Raw genomic sequence first — 24,460 nt, forward strand, 5'->3', positions numbered from 1 at the left:
TACTACTGGCTAAACTAAGTTTTCCATTTATTAAGGTATGAAATAATTTAAGATTTATGCCTCAGACAGAATAATTATATATGAAAACAGTCTTTTTGTATGATAAAATATATGAGTCAAATTCATTCATTCAGTAATATGTAAAGAAATTTTGAAAATTAATAAGTGCAATGAACTTCATAAAACTGTGCTTATCAAAAGATATTAAAATATGAATAAAAAAAGGAAAACTGTTTCGTAAAATGAATTCATTATAATGTTTGTTCAGTTCTTATCATAAACATATTACAAACCTTTTTGTTATAAAAAGTGCAGGAACATCATAAATGTGACAAAATTTCGAATTTAAACTTAAAGTAGATAAAAATGCACATTTTACAAACCAAGCACAAATCCTTGCTGAAACTGCATATTATTTAGAAAATTATTATTTAAAGACAGTTTAGGAAAATACAGCTTGTAAATTGGGAATCAAGTATATCTTGAATATGGAAAGAACATTTTAAATCATTATTCCTTCAGGACGAGGGGAAGGAACATTTTTTTTTTCAGTTACAGATTAAATTTTACTTTATAAATGTGACCCTTTACAAATCTTTTAAAGATCAAATATTCACAATTTTGAACAGTAAAAAAAAGCAGAATATACAAAACAAATGCATGTTTTTAGGCATTATATCATTCAAAAGCTTTCTGTATTTAGGATTTAAATTTGTATTAATTTTTTCTCCACTCAATGAGAACAGTTATTGACTGAAACTGAGATATCAAATCTGTCATTTCAAAACAGCACATTAAACCTGATGCCGAACATAAAAAGAACAGTCCAAAAGAACAAAAAATATCACAGTATTTTAACAGAGGTAGAAAATATATATGTTCATTATTCTATTTTATAATACATTTTAACAGATATACTTTATATTCCATATAGGATTGGAAACAAGTTATGTATACTTATATACAACTTAAAAATACTGGATTCCATAGCCTCAAAGCAAAACCTACTGAAGAACTATTATCCGATTCAGAAGAGCAACAGCAGGAGAAGATAATAGCATTCTATGGTGGCTTCTTTTTAATATTCTTTATCAGCATGAAAGAATTATAAATGCTACCACTTTCTTTAAGTGAGAAATTGGTAGGAAAAATTTATAGCAAATTAAAATTTTACTTGTAAGTAGTTTTTGAGCATTATAAATTGTAAAAAATTGTTAGATCAAATTTAAGGGAAATGCAGAAAATACTGCTGATTATAATTCTATGTGACATTTTAGTTCCTTTCTCCCTACTTTTCTTTTATATAAATCTTAAATGTTAATTCAGATTTCCAACCCTTGCTTAGAATACAAATGTACAGATTAGGACACTTAAGAGTTTCTAGCCAAATCAGGCTAAAATGAAAGTCAAAAAGCAAAATAGTATTTCTAATTTGAGAATCTTTTCTTTTCATTTCTTAACATCAGTCATTACTTTTGCACAACATTTTTACATGCTCACAATTTACACAGGTTTTCAATAAAAAGTATAATATCTTTTAAGTAAATTGACAATAAGCACATAGTGCAGCTGAGAAAAGCAAATGTTAAGTTTCTAATTAAAAAAAAATTAATTAACAATGAGAAAGAGGCTATTGATATAATCAATAAGATTGTATGAAACTGCACGGTATGGCTGTTTAACCCTTTAAGAACACTGACAAAGAATTTTTTTTTTTTTTTTTTTTTTTTTTTTTTTATATATTTGACATGGTTTCTACATGCCAGCCATCCCACAAGGGTTAAAATACTATTTCTAAACTATTTGATCTAAAATTAATACTAGTCCAGATTTGCTGCTGACAAAAGTAATTAATTTACATACAGATAATATTCTTTTCTAAAGATAAGCTTTAGTTATTAGAACTATTATGCTATTTTATGATTGTTGTTTCAGTTGCCTATAAAAATACTGAGGACTACTCTGAATTAGATGAATCATACAGTATTACTTTAGAGTGCATAACAAGTTTTAAATAAAGATAAAATTCATTTGAGATAATAAATAGATAATTTTAAATAATTTCAAATGAAATTTAATATAAACCATTTTTTTAAATTTTTTATTTATTACATTTTTGTCAGTATAAAAAGGGAGTAGCTGGGATTCTTCTGCCATCTGGTAAGGCTATACTGAACATACGAGCTCTGTTGCTGGCCCTGTTCTTCCATAATAATAATAATAACTTTTAAAAAAATGTTGCTCTTGGATTTATTAAAAAACTAAAAACACAGTATGATAATCAAAGCAGTATTTTTTAATAATATTTTCCAATGCTTTAGGGAGAGGTTAGCAAATCTATTAATCATAAATTACTGGCAGATCAGTGCATTTTTTAAATATGATCATAAATTATGCATTTTTTAATGATTTTATATTTTTTCATAAGCCAATAGCCCATTTAAAAAAAAAAACCTCACACATTTAAAAAGAAAAAAAAGGGGGGGAGGGAAAAAAAGAAACGTGCGCAAAAAAGCTCAAGCATTGCTGCTTTTAGTTTTAGAAGTTGCAGGTGTCTTTTACTTCAAGATAATAATTTTATAATTCATCAAAATATTAATTTTCAACAGTATCAACAGTAGGAATAATGTCTTTATTAAAACATTTTTCCTCAAAAATAATCAGTATAAAAGCCAAAAATAAATAAGTTATTGTTAATGGAGATTACAGTTTCTAAATTTACACACTTTGTGTCACTTAATTAAAACTGAAGATTAAGTAATTAAGTAATGACTTTAAGTGATAAAATGATTTTCCTGAACTAAATATTGATACAGTACAAAGTCTGTAATCCGGATGCCCATTATCCAGAATGATCTATAATCCGGACCTCCAAGCCACAAACTTATGCATGCGTGTTTAATGTGCGCTTCCGCTACGCATCCGCATAAAGCGTTTACCCATGCGTGCTTCAGATAGTGAAGAAAGTGACAGAAGTGAAACGAAAACGAAAAAATTTCGATTGACAAGTTAGTCGGTATTCTTGACACAGCAATTACAGGATGTGAACAGTGGAACTTTGTAACTGAACAAGAAATTATGTCTGTTTATAGAATTAAAGTGAAAGTATTAACACTAAAAACGAAGCAACTTAAACAACTTACATTGATAGAAATGTTTACTAAAGTAAACAAATATATATTAAGCTTTTTTTTTTGTAAATTTTGATACCCTTTAGATCCCAAATGCTCCTTATTTCATAAATTATGGTTTCATATTTTTAATTGTATAATTTCTGCATGCCATCTTACCAGATTTAAACTGATGATCTATAATCCAGAAAAACGCCTTGACTGGTGTAATTGACTGGCGTATAAATGGTTTACTCAGTAATCATTATAAGTGTCCTGTTTTGTAGGAAGGAAATGCATATGGTAAAGCTAGTTCAGATGGCTTTGTCCGATACTACGGAGGATATTTTTTATTCTTATTTAAACTGATTATACTGATGATCTAAAATCCAGAAAAACAATAATCCAGAATCGCCAAAGTCCCGACGAGTCCAGATTACGGACTTTGTACTGTAGTATATACAGAAGACAAATTTAACATATTTTTATTAATGAATTAAGTCATAGATAATTTTTAAAGTAAGAAGGGATGACAAATTCAGAAAATATCATGTAAATAATTATGCGCATAAGTTTTAGAAATACTACAATTCATTAAGCTCAGCTTAATCAGACAGCTTTAAAACAAAGACTAAAAGCTTCAGCTCAATGATTAAAAGTTTCAATGATTAAAAGTTTCAGACAGCTTTAAAACAATGACTAAAAGCATATTTAAATACATGATCCAAATACTGAACTATATAAACTAAACAGAAAAACTCCAAATCTCTGAACTGACTGAGATTGTAACCCATTTGGATGCTGGAAAACTCTAAATAATTGAGTTATCTAGTTTCTGTAGGTCAAACAATCATTATTTATTATAATGTCAGTAAGAGGATTTTTATTTTTTAGTTCATCATATTTTACTTTAATAAAGATCATGCAGTTAAAAAAATTAATTACACAATCTACTAAAAATGCATATTTTGTTTTTCAAAAATAAATAAAAAAAAAATAAAAAAAAATAAAAAAAAAAAAAAAATTCATTTAACATATAACCCACTTCTTTTCAATTAAAATAAAAAGTCTATGCAAGTCCTAAAATTAAACATAAAATATTGCTTTTATTTCTTCTATACTACAGAAGGGGAAAAAAAAAGGGGGGAGACATTTTTTATCTGAGTAAAACAAAATGTTTAAGTTTTTTCAACTAAAATCAAAATATTATGTTTACACATGAACAAATTTAATATATGGAAACAGCTAATTTTGCCAGTTAATCAATTTCTATTATATAAATCTTAATTTGGTTAACTTTTTCTAAAAATTACACAAAGTTGCATTCCATGCATTGAATACGGCTAATTTATAAATTAACCAAATAAATAAATAAAACACTTATGCAATTTTTAAACTCTAGTTTATTTATTATTAATTATTATTCTCATAGTACTCATTATTTAATTAATATATGATGAACAAACATACCAAACTTTTATATTGTTATCAACATGGCAGTGCATTCTTCACAATAATAAATTCATCTGGCTTTCAAGTGATTGGGTTTGACATATTGCTGACTAAAATTTAATCTATTATTAGTCTAAAAACTAAAATTTTCACCAAAATTTTAGTACACTATTTAAAATATTTCTATTAGTCAATTATTTTCAAAATTTGATAATTTGCTTTGAAAGGCTTAACTTATTTATTTGGCAAAACTTATGTATTTTTTAAAAAAGGAATCATAAACATAACTTCTTATACTTTGATTTATGGCCGGAAAATTCCATACTCTATTGATTGGCTTCTTCATAATTTTGTGTATTCAATAAAATAAATATAACAACAACAAAAGCAAGAGACACCTGCACTTTTCTTCAAAGCAAGAGACACCTGCACTTTTCTTCACTAAAATGACAAAAATGGTTTTAAAAGAAACAAAATTAATTTTTCTCAAGCTTTCAGATAAATTTTATATCAGTTAAAGTTCCTTAAATTTTGCTTGACTCAGCTGAAAAGAAAGTTTAAAAGCATTGGCTACTCTTCACATACGTAATACTAAAATGGTTACATTATTAAAAAAAGAAATTTTATGCAAATTTACACCTCTGCTAATTCATTGTGTTTTGTTCTCAGAGTATGTACATAAAACAATTATATTAAGCAGATAGAAGCAATTTTCATTACATATTCACAACAAAGAAGTTCTGTGGCAAAGGTGTTTTCTCTTCAACACCTGGTTCTGGATCACGACCATTTTCAAGGATGGATGACAACACTAAAAAATAATGATAAAATTTGAAAAAATAGTTGTAACTAAAAATATGCAGAATTTTAAGGTATTTAACTCATAAGCATGATTGTTACTCAGTATGAAAGAAAACTATGTAAATCAAACATAACCAAACTAGAAGAAGGTACAGAACCTTTTTTTTCCCCCAACTTTAAAAATTAGATACACATTTACAAATATATAACTTTCTGATGTTATTAAAAATTATTAAAAAATATTTTAAGAGCAGAACAGACACTTAAACACTGTATTACAATTAAAATAAATGCTTTTTAAATTAAGTACTTTTAATCATAAAATAAATTATATTTTAGTGATTAATACTCTTTGATTGATAGTTGATTTCTTATATATTTATTAAAATCTTATTGAAAGAATTTGAAACTCAGCAAAAAATCAAATATGATAATAATTCTTTAACCCTCTCAGCGTTACGGTCGGAAAATTCCATACAGAAGGCTGTCTTCTATATTCATTATACATGAAAATTTCTGCTATCTTTTAAATGTATCTGACTGGTTTGGATGTATATTGGAAGAAAAAGGAATCAAGGCACAAAATGAGATAGTAATTTTTTAATTAAAATCAAGAAAATATCGCTTATTCATGATAATTTGAGGAACTTTGAAATTTCAGGGCTAATCCCGTAACGCTCGGAGGATTAATACATCCTAGCCATAAATAATTCAACATTTTCCAAATACAAAATTTTTCTTTAACGGAAACAAAATAGAAGTATACATCAAGTATTCAATATGTTGTTATAATAAATAAAAATTACATTGAAGTCTATATATCTTCCAGTTAAAAATAAAGATATACACGTATCAGGTGTAGTTATAATGGTAATAAAAGAGGACTTGCTTATGTTAATAAAAAAAAATCTGTTAACCCTTTTGCAGAGACTATCACGCAGACATGCCAGCATGAAGCATACTCACTTCCTACTGACTCAAAATATGGTTCTGCGTGACAGAACATCTTTTCATTCACCCCTGCCTATCCCACATTCATATCAGTTTTGGAATATTTTAGAAACTAATTTTTTTTGGCACACAATGTTGTTGTATATCCATAGAATTTAAGACAAATGCAGAATTGACCTTCTACGTGTATCTTCTACTCGAAATGAGACAAAGACGACTCACATGCACGTGGATTCGAATCATATAAACATAAGAGGAAAGGCATGTTCTCGACTCGCAGGCTACACGAGAGCTCTTTAAATGCAAAAAAGCATATTAATGAATATCAGAGGAGTTTTTTTTGTTTTTGTTTTTTGTTTTTTGTGTGTGTGTGTGTATTCGCCTAGGATGTAAATCGAGGACGGAAATATGTATACACACCTTCTGACCGAGGACTTTCGAAGAACCGAGGACATCCTCGGTTGACAAGAATGCCAGAATTGCAATCAGGGACCTCGGATCCATGTAGAAACAAATTATGAGCCAAATCTGAGCTATGTCCTCGGTATGAATATAAGTAGTTTATTTCTGTGTAAAACTGTGTATGGGCTGTGCATCTTTGTGCAAAATTTGGGGAGACGCTTCCATGCCAGAAACAGCTAGTTTCCCTTACTGCTATTCGAAGTGAACATGTGCATTCCAAATATGGTCAGAATACTATCTAGTCCTCGTTAATACGGTGTCGGATTAAGGACGAGTGTGTTTTTAACTAACCTTATTTGGTCATGTCACTATAGTCCTCGGTTCTGCGGTATCGAGGCAAGGTTTATGTGTTTCCATTTCCTCCATATATGGTTATAATACAATGTATTACACACGCGCTTTCTGTGAGTTTTATTTACGATAACACCGAGGACTGCTAAAAGAAATTTAAATGATAATTATTATAACTTTCATGGTTACAGAAAAGGAATAAAGACTTATCTGGTGGATCTTCATTTTTTAGGAAATTTACAACACACTGTATCCAAAACGTGTGAAGAATCGTTTTCGTAGATTTGATTTTCAGTTTGCAGGAATGGAAATTGTGATAACTTACCTTTAAACTTCTATTTTTACTTAAATGAGGATAAAAATAACGTTAAAGTACTAATAATGTTTCCTTTTCTGTCAGATATATATCAAATAATGTGAATTTACATCAAAGATAAGAATACTGTGAAAATGTTTCACAGTATTGAAAGTATTGAAGAAATAGCAATAATTCCATTTGAGAGTCACCAATATTTTTAAAAGCACATTATAATTGTTGGATGATTGATTGATAATAATGAATCAATATTAATAATCAAACATCATTTCTTTAAGAAAACTAATTCTGCAGAATTTAAAAATCATCTGGAACCATGGGTGATTTTTCTAAACGAGGTTAATCGCATTCTCTAAACTGGAGAGTTTTTCCTCACTAAAATACAGATCTAGACAAACTGGAAGATAAAAATACCAAAGTAATAAAGATAAGGGTGGAAGATAAAATACCAATGTAAAATTTAAAATTCGGTAAAACAGCAGCATTAGTCTGGCGTGTGTTTTCAATAAAACCCTATCGATTTGGAGAAGGATCAGAAACAGGGCTGTCTTCTTCAGGAAACGCATTTTTTTTTTCTCCTCACAAAAAGGGACCTGAGACTGATAGAGTTCTGTTGGAAATCTATTCCAAACTATGGTTGTTGCTTTGCCTAATTTCAAATCGAGTAAAATTTCAATTGTTATCCGAACATGCTGTCGTAACACTAACATATTTCAAGTAGAAGTGGTACAAAAACGACGTTGTTTATATAACTTCAAGAATGGAAAAAATAATATGGTGCAATTATAAGATGAATTTGGTACCAGCTGAGAACGTCCAAGCCTCTAGCAATAAAATGGTCAATAAGCGGGATGCAGATCGCCGTTTAGATAATTTTATAAAGAACTACCGTATTTTGCTCAGTAAATTTACCCTTCTTCTTTAATAATTACTTTATACTAAATGCGATAGAATGTTTCATCATCAAATTATTCTATGTATCTCAGTTTTCTAGCAGCGAGATTCAAAATTAAACTCTCGACCATCACTTTACTGAATGACAGTTATGTTATGAAATTCTGCACAAAAAGGTAATCTAAAATTTTTATTTCCCTAACAGGACAAAATTCTAGCCATGCTTTGTGTTATAGTTATAAACTAACTTCTACTGTGCCACTAATTGCTATTGTAATCTAATTTACAAGTATTATTTAATTTGCTATTTTTTAACTCATTAAGCTGAATATACCTCATAGTGTAGAGACATTAGGATATTTGGAAGCAGGAGACGGGAAGCATGAGTAATGCCCTCACCGGGACTCGAACCTCGGACCTCTCGAATACGCACCGAATGTGCTGACCATTACACCACGAAGGCATGGTAAGAAGGCGAAAGAAATACCTTAGATATCCTCCCTTTTAAAGGAAAGCAAAGAAATCGAAGAAATGAGCAATGCTTTCGCTGGGACTTTCGCTGGGTTCGGAAACTCTGACTTCTTCAATACGTGCCGAGCGTGATGACCATTACAGCACGAAGGCATGTTGAAAGGCGGGAGAAATACATTATACAGAAACAGGTTATTTTCTTTACTTAACTTCCTTATTCCTAATCCATATTGAGACAACTTACTTTCATCACACAGTAGAGACATTTGGTATTTTTGAAGCAAGGAGAGATGAAAAATGGTCGACGCATTCGCCGGGACTCTGACCACGGGCCTCTTGAATACGCGCCGAGCGTGCTGACCACTAAACTAGGAAGGCATGCTAAGAAGGCATGAGAAATGCCTTATAATATTTTAACATCTGTTACATTTTTTCAATGTTAATTTTAACCATTACGGTAAAGGGATGGTGCACACGTCCCCCGTCAACTATCAACTATCAATGTTAATTTTATAATTTGATATAAAAAAGCGAAGCATTTTTTACTTTCTTTGGTATTTTTTAATAATGCATACTATTATTATATAAACAGAGTCATTCTTCATGCCGTGCTTTGTTTCCCTGGAATACAAAAGACTAAATATTAATATTTACATTATTAGTAGGTACATTTTGTTTATAACGTTCTATTCAGTACATTTTTTTCATTTCTTATATTTGTGGGCAAAAGCTATATTTCAATAAAATTTTAATAGGTGAAAAGATAACATACACTAGTATTTGCGTAAATGAATATTAAATTTTGATCGGGGATGTATTTTCATTTGAATTGTTCCCGGCAGAAAAAATATTTTCTTAAATTTTTAAATATGTATGTCTTTTGAAATTTTTATATTATTTATTAGCTATTTATTAAATCTGCTGTTCAAGTATTTTTCAAGCTATGCTTCTCTAACAGTATTTCTGCTGTCTCTGAGTTATCGCCGTGGTTACAATAAGCATGCGGGCCAAAGTCATAAATTAAAAGTTCACTCCTGCTTGGTTGCAAATAAAGCTTTTGTCTCCACAATAATGTTAGCATATAAGCGTTCTGTCTTATACTATTACATTTCTCTTAAACAAAACACTTTGTTGTGTTCTTCAAATAGTCGTGATGAAGTCCCTTATCGTCATTGAAAAGCAAATGGCCTAGGAGTGGCTGCGGCCTATGACAGAAACAAGCAGCAATAGTGAGTATCTTTCACTACAATAGAAGTTATTAACTTAATCTAGCAATCGGATCGAGAAACGTGAAAATCTAGCTATGCTTCACCAGGATTTGAAACACAAGCTTACTTATATGTTAGCTGAACGTACTATCTGTTATACAAGGTCACAAAGTGAGGAAGTCGATAATAAATTGCAAGTTCAATTTTTTAATACCCTACGTTATTTTTATCCCTTAGGTCATTATATCTAAAGCTTTGGTTCCAAAATATTCCCCTATTATCAATTTTTATTTTTCATTATTAATCTACAGCTTTATATTATATCAAAAATTTGCTTGATTAAAGTAGTGCAAATTATATGACTATTTTTTAACCATCGGTATTGAATTTTTTCGAAAATTAATATTCCTAATTTCATTTTAAGCAATACAGCAAAATACTTGACGCATTTTTATAGAATATAGAATTTATATTGAATAACGAATTGAAAGCGCCTTCGCGAATGATCTTGGAGAACTTTAGCACCCACGTTCCCTTTCCCGCTGTTTGAGTTCAAATTTCTGACTGCGTTTCGAGCGGTGCAATGTCTCTTATTTTATTTATCTCTAGAATATGAACTAAGCTTCCATATTAAGAATCAGACGATATTTTCATTCGCATATATGTGAATGCTGCAACTTTTGAACTTTGAATGAAAGCATTTCGTGTCGAACTGTTTATATTAAAAGCGAAGTATTAATTACACATACACTACATGCTACTGCTTTAAAAACTGCTTATTTAAGCGACTTTTTTATCGAAATAACTGGTAGTGTTTGCGTTATTCAATTGTCGGGATCTGAGAGAAACTAATATGGATTGTGAAATTGTGAAGCTCCAAAAAATGATGCGAGACAAGAAAATTGTCCCTCGTTTTGAGTTTGACATGAGTTTTCAAGTTTAGCTTATAAGGTTATAAGGTATGTTTCCCACTTTCCTAGCGTGCCTTCGTGGTGTAGTGGTTCTGCACGCTGGGCCGGTATTTCAGAGGTCCTTAGTTCGAATCCTGGTGAATGCGTTGCTAATTTTTCATCTTGCCTACTTAAAAAAAAAAAAAAAAAAAAAAAAAAAAAAAAAAAAAAAAACTAATGACTCTACAGTGGCGCCCAAACTTAGGTTTCTCCACACCCAGGATTTGGCGAATGGGTCCCCTGAAAAAAACCAGTCGCCCTTTAAAAAGGGGAGTATATAAGGTATTTCTCACACTTTCCTAGCGTCCCTTCGTAGTGTAGTGGTTCTGCACGCTGGGCCGGTATTCCAGAGGTTCGTGGTTCGATTCCCGGCGAAGGCATTGCTAAGTTTTGATCTTGCCTACTTCCAAAAATACCTAATGTCTCTACAAGGTTATTTCTTAAGGAGAAAAATATTTTCCTCTTCGGCATACGATATGCGTCTAATATCACACAGTATGTTTTATCTACTCAAAAGTAGGGATTAATTCATATTAGTTTCCTTTATTTCAAATTTTATTTCTGAATAAGTGTGCAGATAGAATATGGTTGTTGATAGAGCTGGATATTTAACGTTAAAAGCGATCAAAATCACTTTTATGATCCTTTTCAACAATTATATTCTGTAAGGACTAATTCAATTCTCTTTTATTTGTCTTAAATATAGATATTTCATGAAATAATTTTAATTGGTAATTTCTAAGCAACAGATTTTATTAAAATATTAAATTAGTTACAATTCTGGTTTCCTAAGCAAATTCCCTCTTTAATTTTCCTCTGTTGAAAGGCAAAACTCTCAAAAAGTCCAAACTCAGATTTGATTCAAAGCGACTAAAAACGCAAGATATAAATCGCTAACTGCATGCATATTTAACATGAATAATTTTATTATTTTAATTGTCTCATTGGAATAATGAAGGTGTTATTTACTGATCTATATCGTTAAGACTTCTGACAAACTTTGAAGGCGTCAATAAACGTGCTTGCTCATACTTCGTAAAATGGTTTCGGTTAAGCTGATTATGAAAACGTCCACTAGAACTATATACCAAACAAAAGAGATGATTTCGTGGAGGACTTTCGAATGGAAATGACTCGTATACACGTTTCATATGGGGAAAACCATAAAAACTCCCACGCAGCCATTTAAGAAAAGGTGGTGTCTAATCGAAAATTTCAAATTAAATCTGAGGTATTAATTTATTCAATAGCTATCTTTTTTTTTTTTTTAATTGTGCTCTTATTTAAATGTACTAAGTTAGAGGGCAAAATGATCTCTCAGAGGTATACCTGAAGCAACATTCCAGCAAAATGATTTTGAGATTTATTTTTTAAAAAATAATATTTATCAGTTATATCTCTATGGGATAATGCTTACAGAAAATTGTCTAAATTGACTATTTAAGAACCTAAAATAGCGTTTTATAGCAATTACTTCAGAAGAAGATTGTTTAACAAATACATTATAAATTCACAATAACCAATAAACAGTCTTGAAATAATTTGTGAAAAAATTACTTTGTTTCTAGAAAGGGAACAATAATTCATTTCACTAATAGTTGCAATGCAATTTCGACTACTGAGATTCAGAAGAGTCGAATGACGAAAAAAAGTGAGAAATTTCGAGTTAACGAATCTTGAATATTTTTCAAGCCTGGCAGGATTAGATTGTTTTACCTTCTAAGGTATTTCTCCCGTTTTCTTGGAATGCCTTCGTGGTGTGGTCTGCACACTCAGCTCCTAATTAAGAGGTACGTGGTTCGATTCCCGGTGAAGGCGTTGCATATTTTTCAGCTTAATCTGCTTCCAAAAAATACCTAATATCTCCACAGTGGCGCCAGAATTAAAAAGGGTAGTAGATGATGAACCTCCCCACCTAGGATTCGGCGATTGGGTCCCCTAAAAACCCCAGTCGCCCTTTAAAAGGGGGAGTATATAAGGTATTTCTCCCGCATTCTTGGCATGTTTTAGTGGTGTGGTGGTCTGCAAGTTCAGCGCGTAATTGAGAGATCCATGGTTCTATTCCCGATCAAGATGCTACGTCTTGCTTGCTTTAAAAAAAAAAAAAAAAAAAAAAAAAAAAAAAACCTAATGTCTCTACAAACTTATAAATAATTTTAGCAAAATATATTGTAGGATTGTCAGTGGTTAGTAATTATAAAATTATGAATAATGATTGAGCTATTTTTAAGCGTAATTTCGCTTTTATAGGAAACGTTATGTTCTATACATCAAGATAGAAGTATGAATAATGTATTATGTCCAGATCTGTGTGAATCACTTATTTCTCTTCTCACTACTTTTCTCTACTTCATAATGTACAAGCCTTTCTGATATCATATGTTAGATGTAAAATGTGTTTCTCTCAAAACACTATTTAATATTTACTTATAGGGCCATAAACAAATGATAGCTCCAACTATTTTGCATAAAACCTAGTTAAGTGCATTGCTAGTGTAAAAAAATAAAAACAAGAAATAATTATATTTTGAGTTCAATTGTATGCCCTAATGCTTCGATAAATAATTCTAGATATCACTGCAATTTTTTATCCATGCTATACCTTAAGGCAATGTAGTTAGCCTTTATAAACATTAAATTTCATATTAATAATATCTTAAGTAGTTAGGTCTATTTCGAAAAATAAAGCTGATACGGAAAAAATCGATGTCACTTTTGAAATGCAGTGTATATTCAAAAATAAATTTCATTTCCAAAACACTAAAAAAAAAGTTTCTTTTCGACCAGCAAGAAACAAGAATTACCATAAATAAAATTTATTTCAAATCATAACGAATTAAGTTCTTTCTGGGTCAACATTTAACGTTTGCACGACTCCTTTACACTTTGAACATAACAATTACGGAAATATCTAACAAAAGCTTTGGATTATTTTTCAAGGTGCTCGATTTTTCAAGGTGCTTCATTCTTAGTGAAGTGAACAAAATAAATCCAATTCCGAACAATAGAAGAAAAATGTATTTTATTATTACTTACTAATTCCTAGTCTCGATTATTTACTAATTCCTAGTCAATTAAATAATGCTAATTTCAAAACGATTAACTTATTATAAGAAATGATGAATTTGAAAATTCCTATTTAAAAGAGGTAACCGAAGGATACTGTAATTTGTGCTAATTCACCATTAATTCCACTTTCAATATGAAGGAGATACTGTCATTTTTGCAATTTCTTTTGAGAATAAAAAGTGAGCAAAATCGAATTTGATATGATGACAAACTTTAACAACGTTTCTTGCAATACATAAATATGTCGCGATGAAATGGGCTTTGTTTCTCAAAATCAATTTCTTTATCGGGGATACATAAAAAATAATTCTGATATCATTGAAATTTCATATCTCAGTCCTTCTGCATTAGTCTCCTTTGCACTAGAACAGGGGTCGGCAACCTGTGGCTCGCGAGCCACATGCGGCTCTTTAGTTCCATACGCAACTAATTTTTATTTTATCCCCCCCAAAAAAAGAAGAACTGAAGAAGAGCATCGAGAATTCAATCGGGATTGGACGCAGTCGTTCGCTTTCATATGCAACTCAGATAGCCTTCCGACTTGTCTCATTTGCCACGAAAAACTCGCACACAATAAGAAATCAAATTTAGAGAGACACTTCACTAAAAAACATACTCAATTTGCTAGTAAATATCCAGCCGGAAAAAAAAGCTGACGATGAGCTCCAAAAGCAAAACCAGCAATCAAGTTCCACGTTAAGTAACTGGATGCAATCCACAAGTAATGTTAATCTGGCAAGCTTTGCGGTATCATTAGAAATTGCAAAAAAAGGCAAACCATTCACAGATGGTGAGTACGTCAAAGATTGCTTCATACGTGCATCTGAAGAACTGTTCTGTGATTTCAAAAACAAACCAGAAATCTTGAAAAAAATCAAAGATTTGCCACTATCTGCTAAAACAGTACAAGAGAGAATAGCTAAAATGTATTCAAACGTAACATATTTGCAGGTGGAAGACATTCAACTTTCTTCTGCCTTATCACTTGCTATAGATGAGTCTTGCGACATCGCACAAGTTGCCCTTTTTGTCGGGTATATGTCTTCCCAAGACACAAAAGAAGAACTTATAGGATTGCTACCGCTCTCGAGACAAAATAGAGGGGAAGATATAGCGAATGCCGTGGAAAATGCCTTGAAGATAATAAGATCGATTTAAATTAAATCGTTTCAATAGCAACTGAAAAAATAAAAGGGGAACGATTCTTCAGAGCAAAATAAACCACGAAATTCTTACGTTTCACAGCATAATACACCAAGAAGCGCTTTGTGCCAATACATTTCCGGCCGAAATAGTTGAGGTCATGAATTTAGTAATCAAGATTGTTAACAGCATCTTGTCAAAAGCACTCTACCTTCATGAGTTTAAAGAATTCTTAAACGAAATAGAGACTCAGTATTCCGACCTCCTTCTTCACAATAAAGTGTGATGACTTTCCAAAGAAAAGGTGTTGAAACGTTCTGCTTTGTGCTTGAATGAAATAAATACATTCCTAAAAGAAAAAGGGCATTAATCACCCTGAATTAGAGAACGACAAATGATTGCAAAAATTTTACTTTATGGTGGATTAAATGAGCTGAATCTAAAACTGCAAGGAAACGGAAACCCAGCCCATGTTTTGGTAGAAGAATTGGTTTGTTTTGAAGGAAAATTAATTCTTTTTGCAGAAGATATTCAGAAGGGTAAATTACTTCATTTTCAGTTTCTAAAGCAATATCGCGATAAAACCAGTGCAACTGTTGACATGAATTACATCAGCCCAGTTATAAAAAAATTAAAGATGAATTTGCTGACAGATTTGAGCAATTCAAAACCAACAAAATCACTCTAGCACTCATAGTAAATCCTCTCAACACAAATAGTAACGAAATCCACATTGAGCCATTTGGAATTGATACTGAATCTCTAGAAATGCAACTGATTGATTTAAAAATAAAGCTTTGCGGAGTGGAAAACTTACAGAGATGAAAAGCGAGCTGGAAGAGTTGGAGGTCCAGAAATATATGTACGTAACGCAACAAAAGCGGACAGCTTTAAAAGAAATGCCTCGAATTGTGGTACTTACATTCGACGCATGGAATAGTCTTCCAGATTGCTACAGTGAGGTGATGAAGTTGGCATTTGGAGTGCTGACTATATTCGGATCAACATATTCCTGCGAGCAAGCATTTTCTTGCATGAATATAATTAAAAGTACAGTAAGAAGACAACTAACAAATAAAACTTTAGAGCCGTGTTTGAAACTTAAAACGAGTTATGAGCCAAATTTATCCAAACTTTCTAAAACCATGCAAAGCTTAACGCTCCCATTAAATTTGTTTGCTCAAATGTATGTTATTGTTTTTTTTTAATTTTAAGTACAAGTTACATTGTTTAGTAAAGTTTAAATTTTCTACTTGAATAATCATGCAAAGCCATCGCTGCCATTGAATTTGTTTGCTCAATTGTTTGTTATTGAAATACAAGTTTGTGTTGTAAGTAAATGTTTAATTGTTTTAATTTTTTACTTAAATAATAATTATCTAATAATGCCCTATATATATTATGCAATTTGTTGCGAAAAACACTATTTATATATGAATAAATATATATTTTTATGAATAAATATATATTTTGTTCTTATGAATAAATAGATTAGGTTTTTCTATCAAAAAATTTTATTTTTGGCAATAAAAAATTTTGTGGCTCTTTAAAAACGTTTTAATTTTGTAAATTGTAATTTTTGACTCTTCCGACTGAAAAGGTTGCCGACCCCTGCGCTAGAACAATCTTAACAGCTTTCCTTAAAATCGTATTTAGCCTAATCGAAACCACAAACAATTCAAAATTTTAATTCAGTGCTGGATAGCCATAAGTCTTATATTGTCATAGTTCATAGGTAAATTATTATTCTGTATATCTGATAAAAGAGTAGAAAGCAAAGCTCATGAATAAATATGCAGAAACGTTTACAGCCTAGCAATTAATTTCAGGCTGCTCTTTTCAAACGCTGTACATTCACTTCAACTACTCGAAAGGCTAGCTTTTCTGTCGCATTATTTAAAACTTGTGAAGAATACAATGATTTAATAAAAATAAATTTATTTGTATCTATGAATTACCAACCAATTAGCTTTTCATTAATGATTTCAGAATAACTTTTAATACATAATTTAATATTGTAATATTGGTTACATTATTTTAGGATATAGTGTTTTAAGTTTTATACCTCCCTCCTAATTTACAAAAGGATTTCTGCCGCAAAAGTGGAAGACAATGAAGCTATCTTAATTTATATGAAAATTTATTTCATGTTTCCCAGCTTTTCAAATTATCCATGAAATGTTTCCAATTAATACATTATTATAAAGTATTAACAAAATAAATAGTGATATGATAAATGCGTAGACCATATGGATAACTTCGTTTGGAAATCGAATTTCCGGGGTTGGAATCTCAGAGTAACAAATACCGAAATACAAGAAAGCATAGCTGGTTTTTGTTTTTCCTGATCAAAATAAATATCTAATAGCTCTACAAACTTTGCCTTCTGTGTCCAGAATCATAAGACATATGTCTCCCATTAACAGACATCAGAATTCTCAACAATTATCCAACAATTTTACATGTATGACTTAATTTCGCCTTCTAAATTTGCTAGCAGAAAGAGCACACTGTAAAGCGTAATTATGATGGTGCATTGAGAATTCTCAACAATTATCCAACAATTTTACATGTACAACTTAATTTCGCCTTCTAAATTTGCTAGCAGAAAGAGCGCACTGTAAAGCATAATTATGATGGTGCGTTGAGAATTCTGATGTCCGTTAATTGGAGACATATGTCTTATGATTCTGGACACAGAAGGCGAAGTTTGTAGAGCTATTAGATATTTATTTTGATCAGGAAAAACAAAAACCAACTATGCTTTCTTGTATTTCGGTATTTGTTACTCTGAGATTCCAACCCCGGAAATTCGATTTCCAAATGATGAGACTACTAGCTATACCACGAGATCATGCAGTGGGGAAGACGGAAATTCTTATACACTTCTCCACTTAAATAGCGACTGGGGAATGGAAAAGTCCCGATCTTCGAAATCCACATGGTGAAAAATTATTACCATTAACACATTTTGTCTGGTGTCACTGCACAGATATAATGTTTTTCAGAGCAAGAAGCGTGGATAATCAGCTATAACCTTGTCGGAATTCGAAACGAATTATCCAACTCAGCTGAACATGCTTACCAATTTCACAGTACACAATACAATACGGAGGGGGGGGGGAATTCGTTATGCGTTCATTTTTAATATCTAATCATCATTTTACGTTACTCTGTTTTAAAATGCGCAAAAAATTATTTGAAGCTTCTTAATGCTTGCTTGTTGCCTTTCGGAATACTTGTTACAGAATACGATATTCTTCAAGGGCTAGATTACGAAGATATTATTGAACAAAATTTTTGACAGGAGGGGGGGATTGCTAAGCTCGGCAAGAGGTTTCATGTCGTAAGCACACTACTCGAAAGTACTACGTTTAAAAAAAAGTATAACGAACAGAGATCGCAACTTTATTCGTACCAATGACCTTGTAGAACGTTCTCACCCACGCTTCTATTTCCCGCTGTTTATTGTAACGTCATAAACGCACAGTTAGCAGAAATTAATTCACATCTTATGTCTGATGCAAACTCTCATTTCAAATAACTGACAACCATTTCCAGGGCATTAAAAGTCTACTTTTCTATACATCGCAAATGCGATTTGATTTACTATGTTTCTCTCATATCATACTAATGAGGGAATTATCTGAAGGAGAGTTCTGTATTATTATGAATTAGTAATCTTAATTAATTAATCTTAAGCATTTATCATCTAAAAAGCTTGAAAGGTATAATCTTTATGATTTTTCATAACAGTTATTAAAAAATAATAACATACAAATACAGTTTTTACCTCCTTGTGCGAAGTAAAAAGGAAGTATTGTAATCACGAAACGTTTCAGGCAGCATATTTCAACGAAAATATCCATTTTGACCGCTATCGAATGCAATTTAACGATGTTTTTGCGTGATATCTGTACATAAGGACAGAATAAAATACTCTTTTCCTTCAAAAAAATTATAAAACTGTATTAAAATTAATTCTGAAGAGAATTTTTCGTGGCATCTGTACGAACGTATGTACGTACGTGAGTACGTACGTATCTCGCATAACTCAAAAACGAGTAGCCTCAGAACATTAAAATTTTGTATATAGGACTTCTATAACATGTAGATGTGCACCTCGTATTTTGGTTGCAATCGGCTGCACCAAACGTATATAAATATATTTATATATATATCCACTCTGTTACCCGGCTCAGTGATCTCAGTTTCTTTACTCTTATATGTTGGTAAATTGTACATTTTTTGCTTTAAAAATGATTGAATTATGTTGTTTTTATCTTCCGGTTAAGGATTTTATGCCTTTAGTAAATCTGTGTGCAATATTTTTAGAATTATCAGCAATTTTAAAGTTGTTTAATTGCGGCTAAGCCTTTTTTAATGGTGGCCATTGATGTTTACATTTGAAACAGGAGACTAGTTGCCAATCTAGAGAAACTTAGCTTCGCAACAACAAAGATAACGCCTTCATTTATTATTTAAATCATGCTGCTAATCCTTTCTGGAATTTTTTCGAGGAAATAAGCATTTAAGATTTACTTCGTAATTTTTAATATAGATATTTAGAGTTTTTATGTATTTTTGCCTTCTCGCGAAGAGAGAACTGAATTAATTAAATGAGAAATACTCAATCGTCTGTGAAAAATTGTTTCTTTTTTGTTTTGTTTGCTTAATTTCTTTTATGCATCATTCTAGCTTTATTATAGTACTTGAATAGAACATGTGGCAATGATTAGATAATTCTATTCTTTATTATAATATATATAATTTTATACATGAAATCATTTTGATTAATTTTTCATGCAATTTAATAATTTTGCATCCAATACAACTTGATCAATCTATTCCTAGAGTCTGAATAAAATTACGACGTAGTCAAATGGAATGACAGCTGCTTTGAGTAAAGCTTAAAAATTCAGAATTTAAGCTTAGTGTTCATTGAGTCAAAGCCATTTTGAATGGCAAATTAAACTCCAGTTTAGAAGACGATTTGGAACTGAGAGGTGTTGGCCGTTGAAAGGCATACCATGTTACTTCTCGCACTTCCCCACTTTTATTAAATTTTTCGTCCTGAAATCGAGAGCGGAAAATAATGTGAATATTTTAATTTCCGAAGGACGCGGTTACAGAAAAAACATAATAAATAAAAGTAGTTATTGGATAAACAACAGGTAACAATCACAATATTATATTTTAAAAGAAATCTCCATTTCATCAAGAATGCATAGTAATATTAACATTAGATTATTTAATAGGATATCTTCATTTCTACTTTTTTGTAACATTAATCTCATCCATTCTTATTGTTGTCTCTGCTACTCGTTATGCCTCAGAACGTTCATAAAGGATTAGAGAAGGTGAATATGCGGCTGATTGAGCGAAGTAGTAGATTGAATGTCTGTTAGTGTTTGCTTCGCTCTAACTAGACGGTTCTTGTATTAGCCTAGCATAAGTTTAAACAGTTAGAAAGGAAATTTTGGGCATGACCTTCGCAGTTATTTTGCGAGGATTTGTCTTTGTTAGTAAGACGAAGACTGTCACTAAATGGATGAACTCATTTAAAAATTTAGGGAAGCTTGAGTAAGGCAAAAATGATGCGAATATTTTTTTAATTTTCAGAACCTGGCACTTAAGAAGTTGGAGGAAAAGTACGCGGGGAAATACGGTAAATGCATGAAAAAATAGTATTATAAGTTGAATGTATTTTATACAGGTAATCTTATCACACTGAAAATAATTTTAAAATAAATTAAAAAAAATTTTAAAATGTTTATAATCTTTGTCCTGTGAATGCAGTTTAAAATAAGAATGTCAAACCTTTAGAAGTTTCTACACGTCAAGCTGCCTCGGTCCCGCTAAAACTGTGTGCTAAAGGCCTATTACATCGACAAATATAGTATACCAAGGAGCTGCATATTGTAGTTAATATTCTATTAGCTATTAAAATTGCTGTACACCGACGGAAGCTCACAATAAATTTGTTAACCTGGAATTGCAACCAGTTGGGATTGCTGATTATCGTACTGCGCACTTGCTGGTCCAGAATAAATGACTGTTATGAGTATTAGCAGTTAATAGATTCATAAGGGCCACATAGTAGACCGACGTATGAAATCAGAACTCTTCCTACTTTCCTAGGCCGGAAACGTTAGATGTCTTGTCCGCATAGCTATTAGAAACTGCACAACGAAAGTGCTGAGGCTTAGAAAACTGTTTGTGCTGCACAGCATCAAATATCTCCGTGTGTGGTACTACAGCATCTCAAACGTCGCGGATTCTTTGCTTCAACTTTTCTTAACTTTTTAGCACATGTATCAGAGTCTACAGTGGCTCTTTGATCAATAACGCACATAGACGCATCAATAGCTGCATGAATCTTCCTTATGCTTAGAGTTGCATGTAAAAAGTAAAGGCTTAATTAATTAATGCAGTTTCAATTTTGATCGAACTGAAGCCGCATTAATTGGATTCATCTCCATGCCCAGCAATATATAAAAACTGCTATTATTGCCAGAGAAGATCATTGGGAATTCTACATGTTTTGTACCTCAAAATTACCGTAAATCGTGATCGTTCCAACTTTCTTTAACATTGAATTTATAAAATAAACATGATTTTACTAGGTGCCTACCTTCATGGCGCAGTACGCTTTACGGCGAGCGGGATATTATATGACGATGTAACAAGCTAGAATGATTCATCCCATATTTGGTCTTTTTAGAGCTTAGAGAAACTCGTTGCGTCTAATTAGTGTTAATCTATATAGCAATAATCAGTTCGTATATTGAATTTAAAAATATCTCTTGTTTAGCAATGTGCAGTTAAAAGACATACATAAACTTTCATATTCTCAGTATTAAAGCGAACATTTCATTCGGAAGCAAAGCTAAAATAATGTCATTTTTAATAATGTCTAGATAGATGTAGTTTACACCTATATTTACATTGATTGGTTTTCGTTTTGATACTTATTTGAACGATTTTTTTCCGCGCTGGGAAAGCTTTTCATATGGTCATTGAGAAGATTGCATTCTTATTCCATTAGAAAAGCCATAAACTTGCATCTCATAACCATCTTTTTATGAAATTTTTATCCCCATTTAGACGATGAATCATTTCTGGCAAACTACAAAGCAAATTTCTTCTAATCATTCAGCATATGTGAGATAAATTTTGCAATATTTCAATTCATTTTTAATTTTGCAGTTACAATGTTATGATACTATCCAGCTAAAATATTTCAATTATCGAAACCTTCCAGTACAACCAGTCGCCGACTTTGAGGTCTGATTTTGGGAACGAAACGCATTTCATCAGATGAGATTGACGGGCGCTTGGAACGGAAATGATCATTTTTTCATTCTTGGGCTTTTTTGTACCACTAAAGTCATTCGTAGCATTGCATACAACTTATTCAGTGATTAAAATAAATTATTTAAGTGTAACTGTAATTCGACTAAAAACCTAAAAACTATGTTTGTTAGAAGCATATTTATATGGAAATGTGATACAATTTTTAACTCATTGATGATGAGTTCAAAACTACGCAAATCTTATGGCATGGTCTCATCACATACATTTAAATATCCCGTATTTATCTCCGTTTCACTGCCCCACAAGGTATTACCAGTATACTTTCTTCAGATATATGTAATACTTGAAGAATAAGTTTATCATATAATCTAAAAAAGGCATAAACATCGACTTTCAAATTTAAAAGGATGTTCATGCCACCGAATTTTAAATTTAAGTTTAAATTCCAAATTACATCCGATAACGAAAACTTATATCAATTAGGAATTTTGCGAATATATGCAAAAAATGATTTAGAAAGCATTTATAGTTATTTAATGATATAACAGCTATGTAAAGCAACGTCTTTTACATTTTTTAAAGCAAGAACCAAAGGGAATATGGTGTTTTTCAGCTGAATTAGTTCTAAAACTTATGGGCATTTCCTTCAAAGTTCACACATCGATGCATAAAAAGGGAGCAGTTACTCATCTTTATAATGTGGATAATTAATTGGTTAGATAGGACTTGTTACATTGGACAGTAAAAATATAAAATTAATGTGTATAGATTTAAATCTTGAGATTATTAAGCCATTACATAATTTTATTGATAGTCTGTTGAGATATTAGGTATTTTTTCGGAAGAAGGAGAGATAAAAAATAATAATGCCTTCACCGGGAATCAAACCACGGACCGCTCAATTACGCGTTGAGCGTGCAGACCACCAAACCACGAAGGCACGCCAAGAAGGAGGGCTATATATATTTTTTATTTCCTAGGCCTAAATTGAGGATTTACATTTAAACCTTTAAAAGTGCCATTATTTTATTTTAATATTTCTGATAATTGGTTCTCGTTATAATAGATTTTACTGTGTTTTTTAACATTAAGAAATAGCCTTTCTGAAAAAACTAAAAATATTCCGAACTGTCAGTAAATGAGATTCGTTCTATGGTTGAGAAAACACTTTTGACGAATTATCTTAAGAAGATTATACGATAAATGGTTTCATTATTTGAATTCTTTTTTAGAGTTTAAACAAATACGCATAAAATGTGAATGATTATTCAGAGTTCCATAACTTAGCATTAATATCTAAATATCGCAGATAACATAGCAAATAATACATATTGTATACATTATTATGTAATTACTATTGATATTAAGTACACACTTAATAGATATTAAAAATGTATAGATAATGAAAATGCGCAGTACACGTACTTATTGATAATAATAACTTATTAATATGTTTTTTACGTAATTAAGATGTACAGTACGCATATTATTAATAATAATAATGCGTAATATGTTTTACTATGTAAACGTTAAGGAAATCTTTGACAGAAGCGGCTTTCTGTGAATCTTTGAATATGCTGAGTTACATCCATGTCATGGCAAAACCTTTTCCTCTCATTTCCCACTAAATGGATCGGCGAAAATAAGCGAGCTATTTTAACAGACACTTTGTTTTAAATAATCTTTACTTCAAAACAAATGTAGTCGTAATGGACATTCCACTGCTTACTAAAAACAGCTCGAAAAGGAAAATGCATGTAGTTGTAATCAATGTTCCGCAAGATCATGGATATGGAGGTGGGTGCGCATTTCATTTCTACATCCTAATATTAATTTTAAGCATTATTTACTAACCATAACCAGTCCTGTTTACCCAATATTGAACCCAAAAACTTCAGTACGAGAACATACTCCAATTTCTCCCTAAATCTGAAATGAAATGCATTTAGAATTATAGACTCTGAAACAACTTCTTGCCCGAATTTCTTCATGAAGAAGATAGGAAAGAAAAAGAGTTTAACTCAA

The 24,460-nt window shown here is 31.2% G+C and overlaps 1 protein-coding gene across 3 annotated transcripts in view; it reads right to left on the reverse strand.

The window, feature by feature from the left end:
- Window positions 1–4,179: 4,179 nt before the first annotated feature.
- Window positions 4,180–24,460, reverse strand: part of LOC118203681 (uncharacterized) — a 115,851-nt gene continuing 95,570 nt past the window's right edge. For 2 of the 3 annotated variants that reach the window (XM_085822162.1, XM_085822159.1), the window contains exon 16: window positions 4,188–5,373. In XM_085822162.1, coding sequence (XP_085678288.1) covers window positions 5,279–5,373 — 95 coding nt within the window. In that variant the 3' untranslated portion in view covers window positions 4,188–5,278. Of the gene's footprint in view, window positions 5,374–24,460 lie in introns of all 3 variants that reach the window. The other variant, XM_085822169.1, reaches the window with a different exon arrangement.

The sequence above is a fragment of the Stegodyphus dumicola genome, chromosome 1 (assembly GCF_044657685.1).
Source record: "Stegodyphus dumicola isolate Sdum_Otavi_A_Nest chromosome 1, ASM4465768v1".
Taxonomy (NCBI): Eukaryota; Metazoa; Arthropoda; class Arachnida; order Araneae; family Eresidae; genus Stegodyphus; species Stegodyphus dumicola.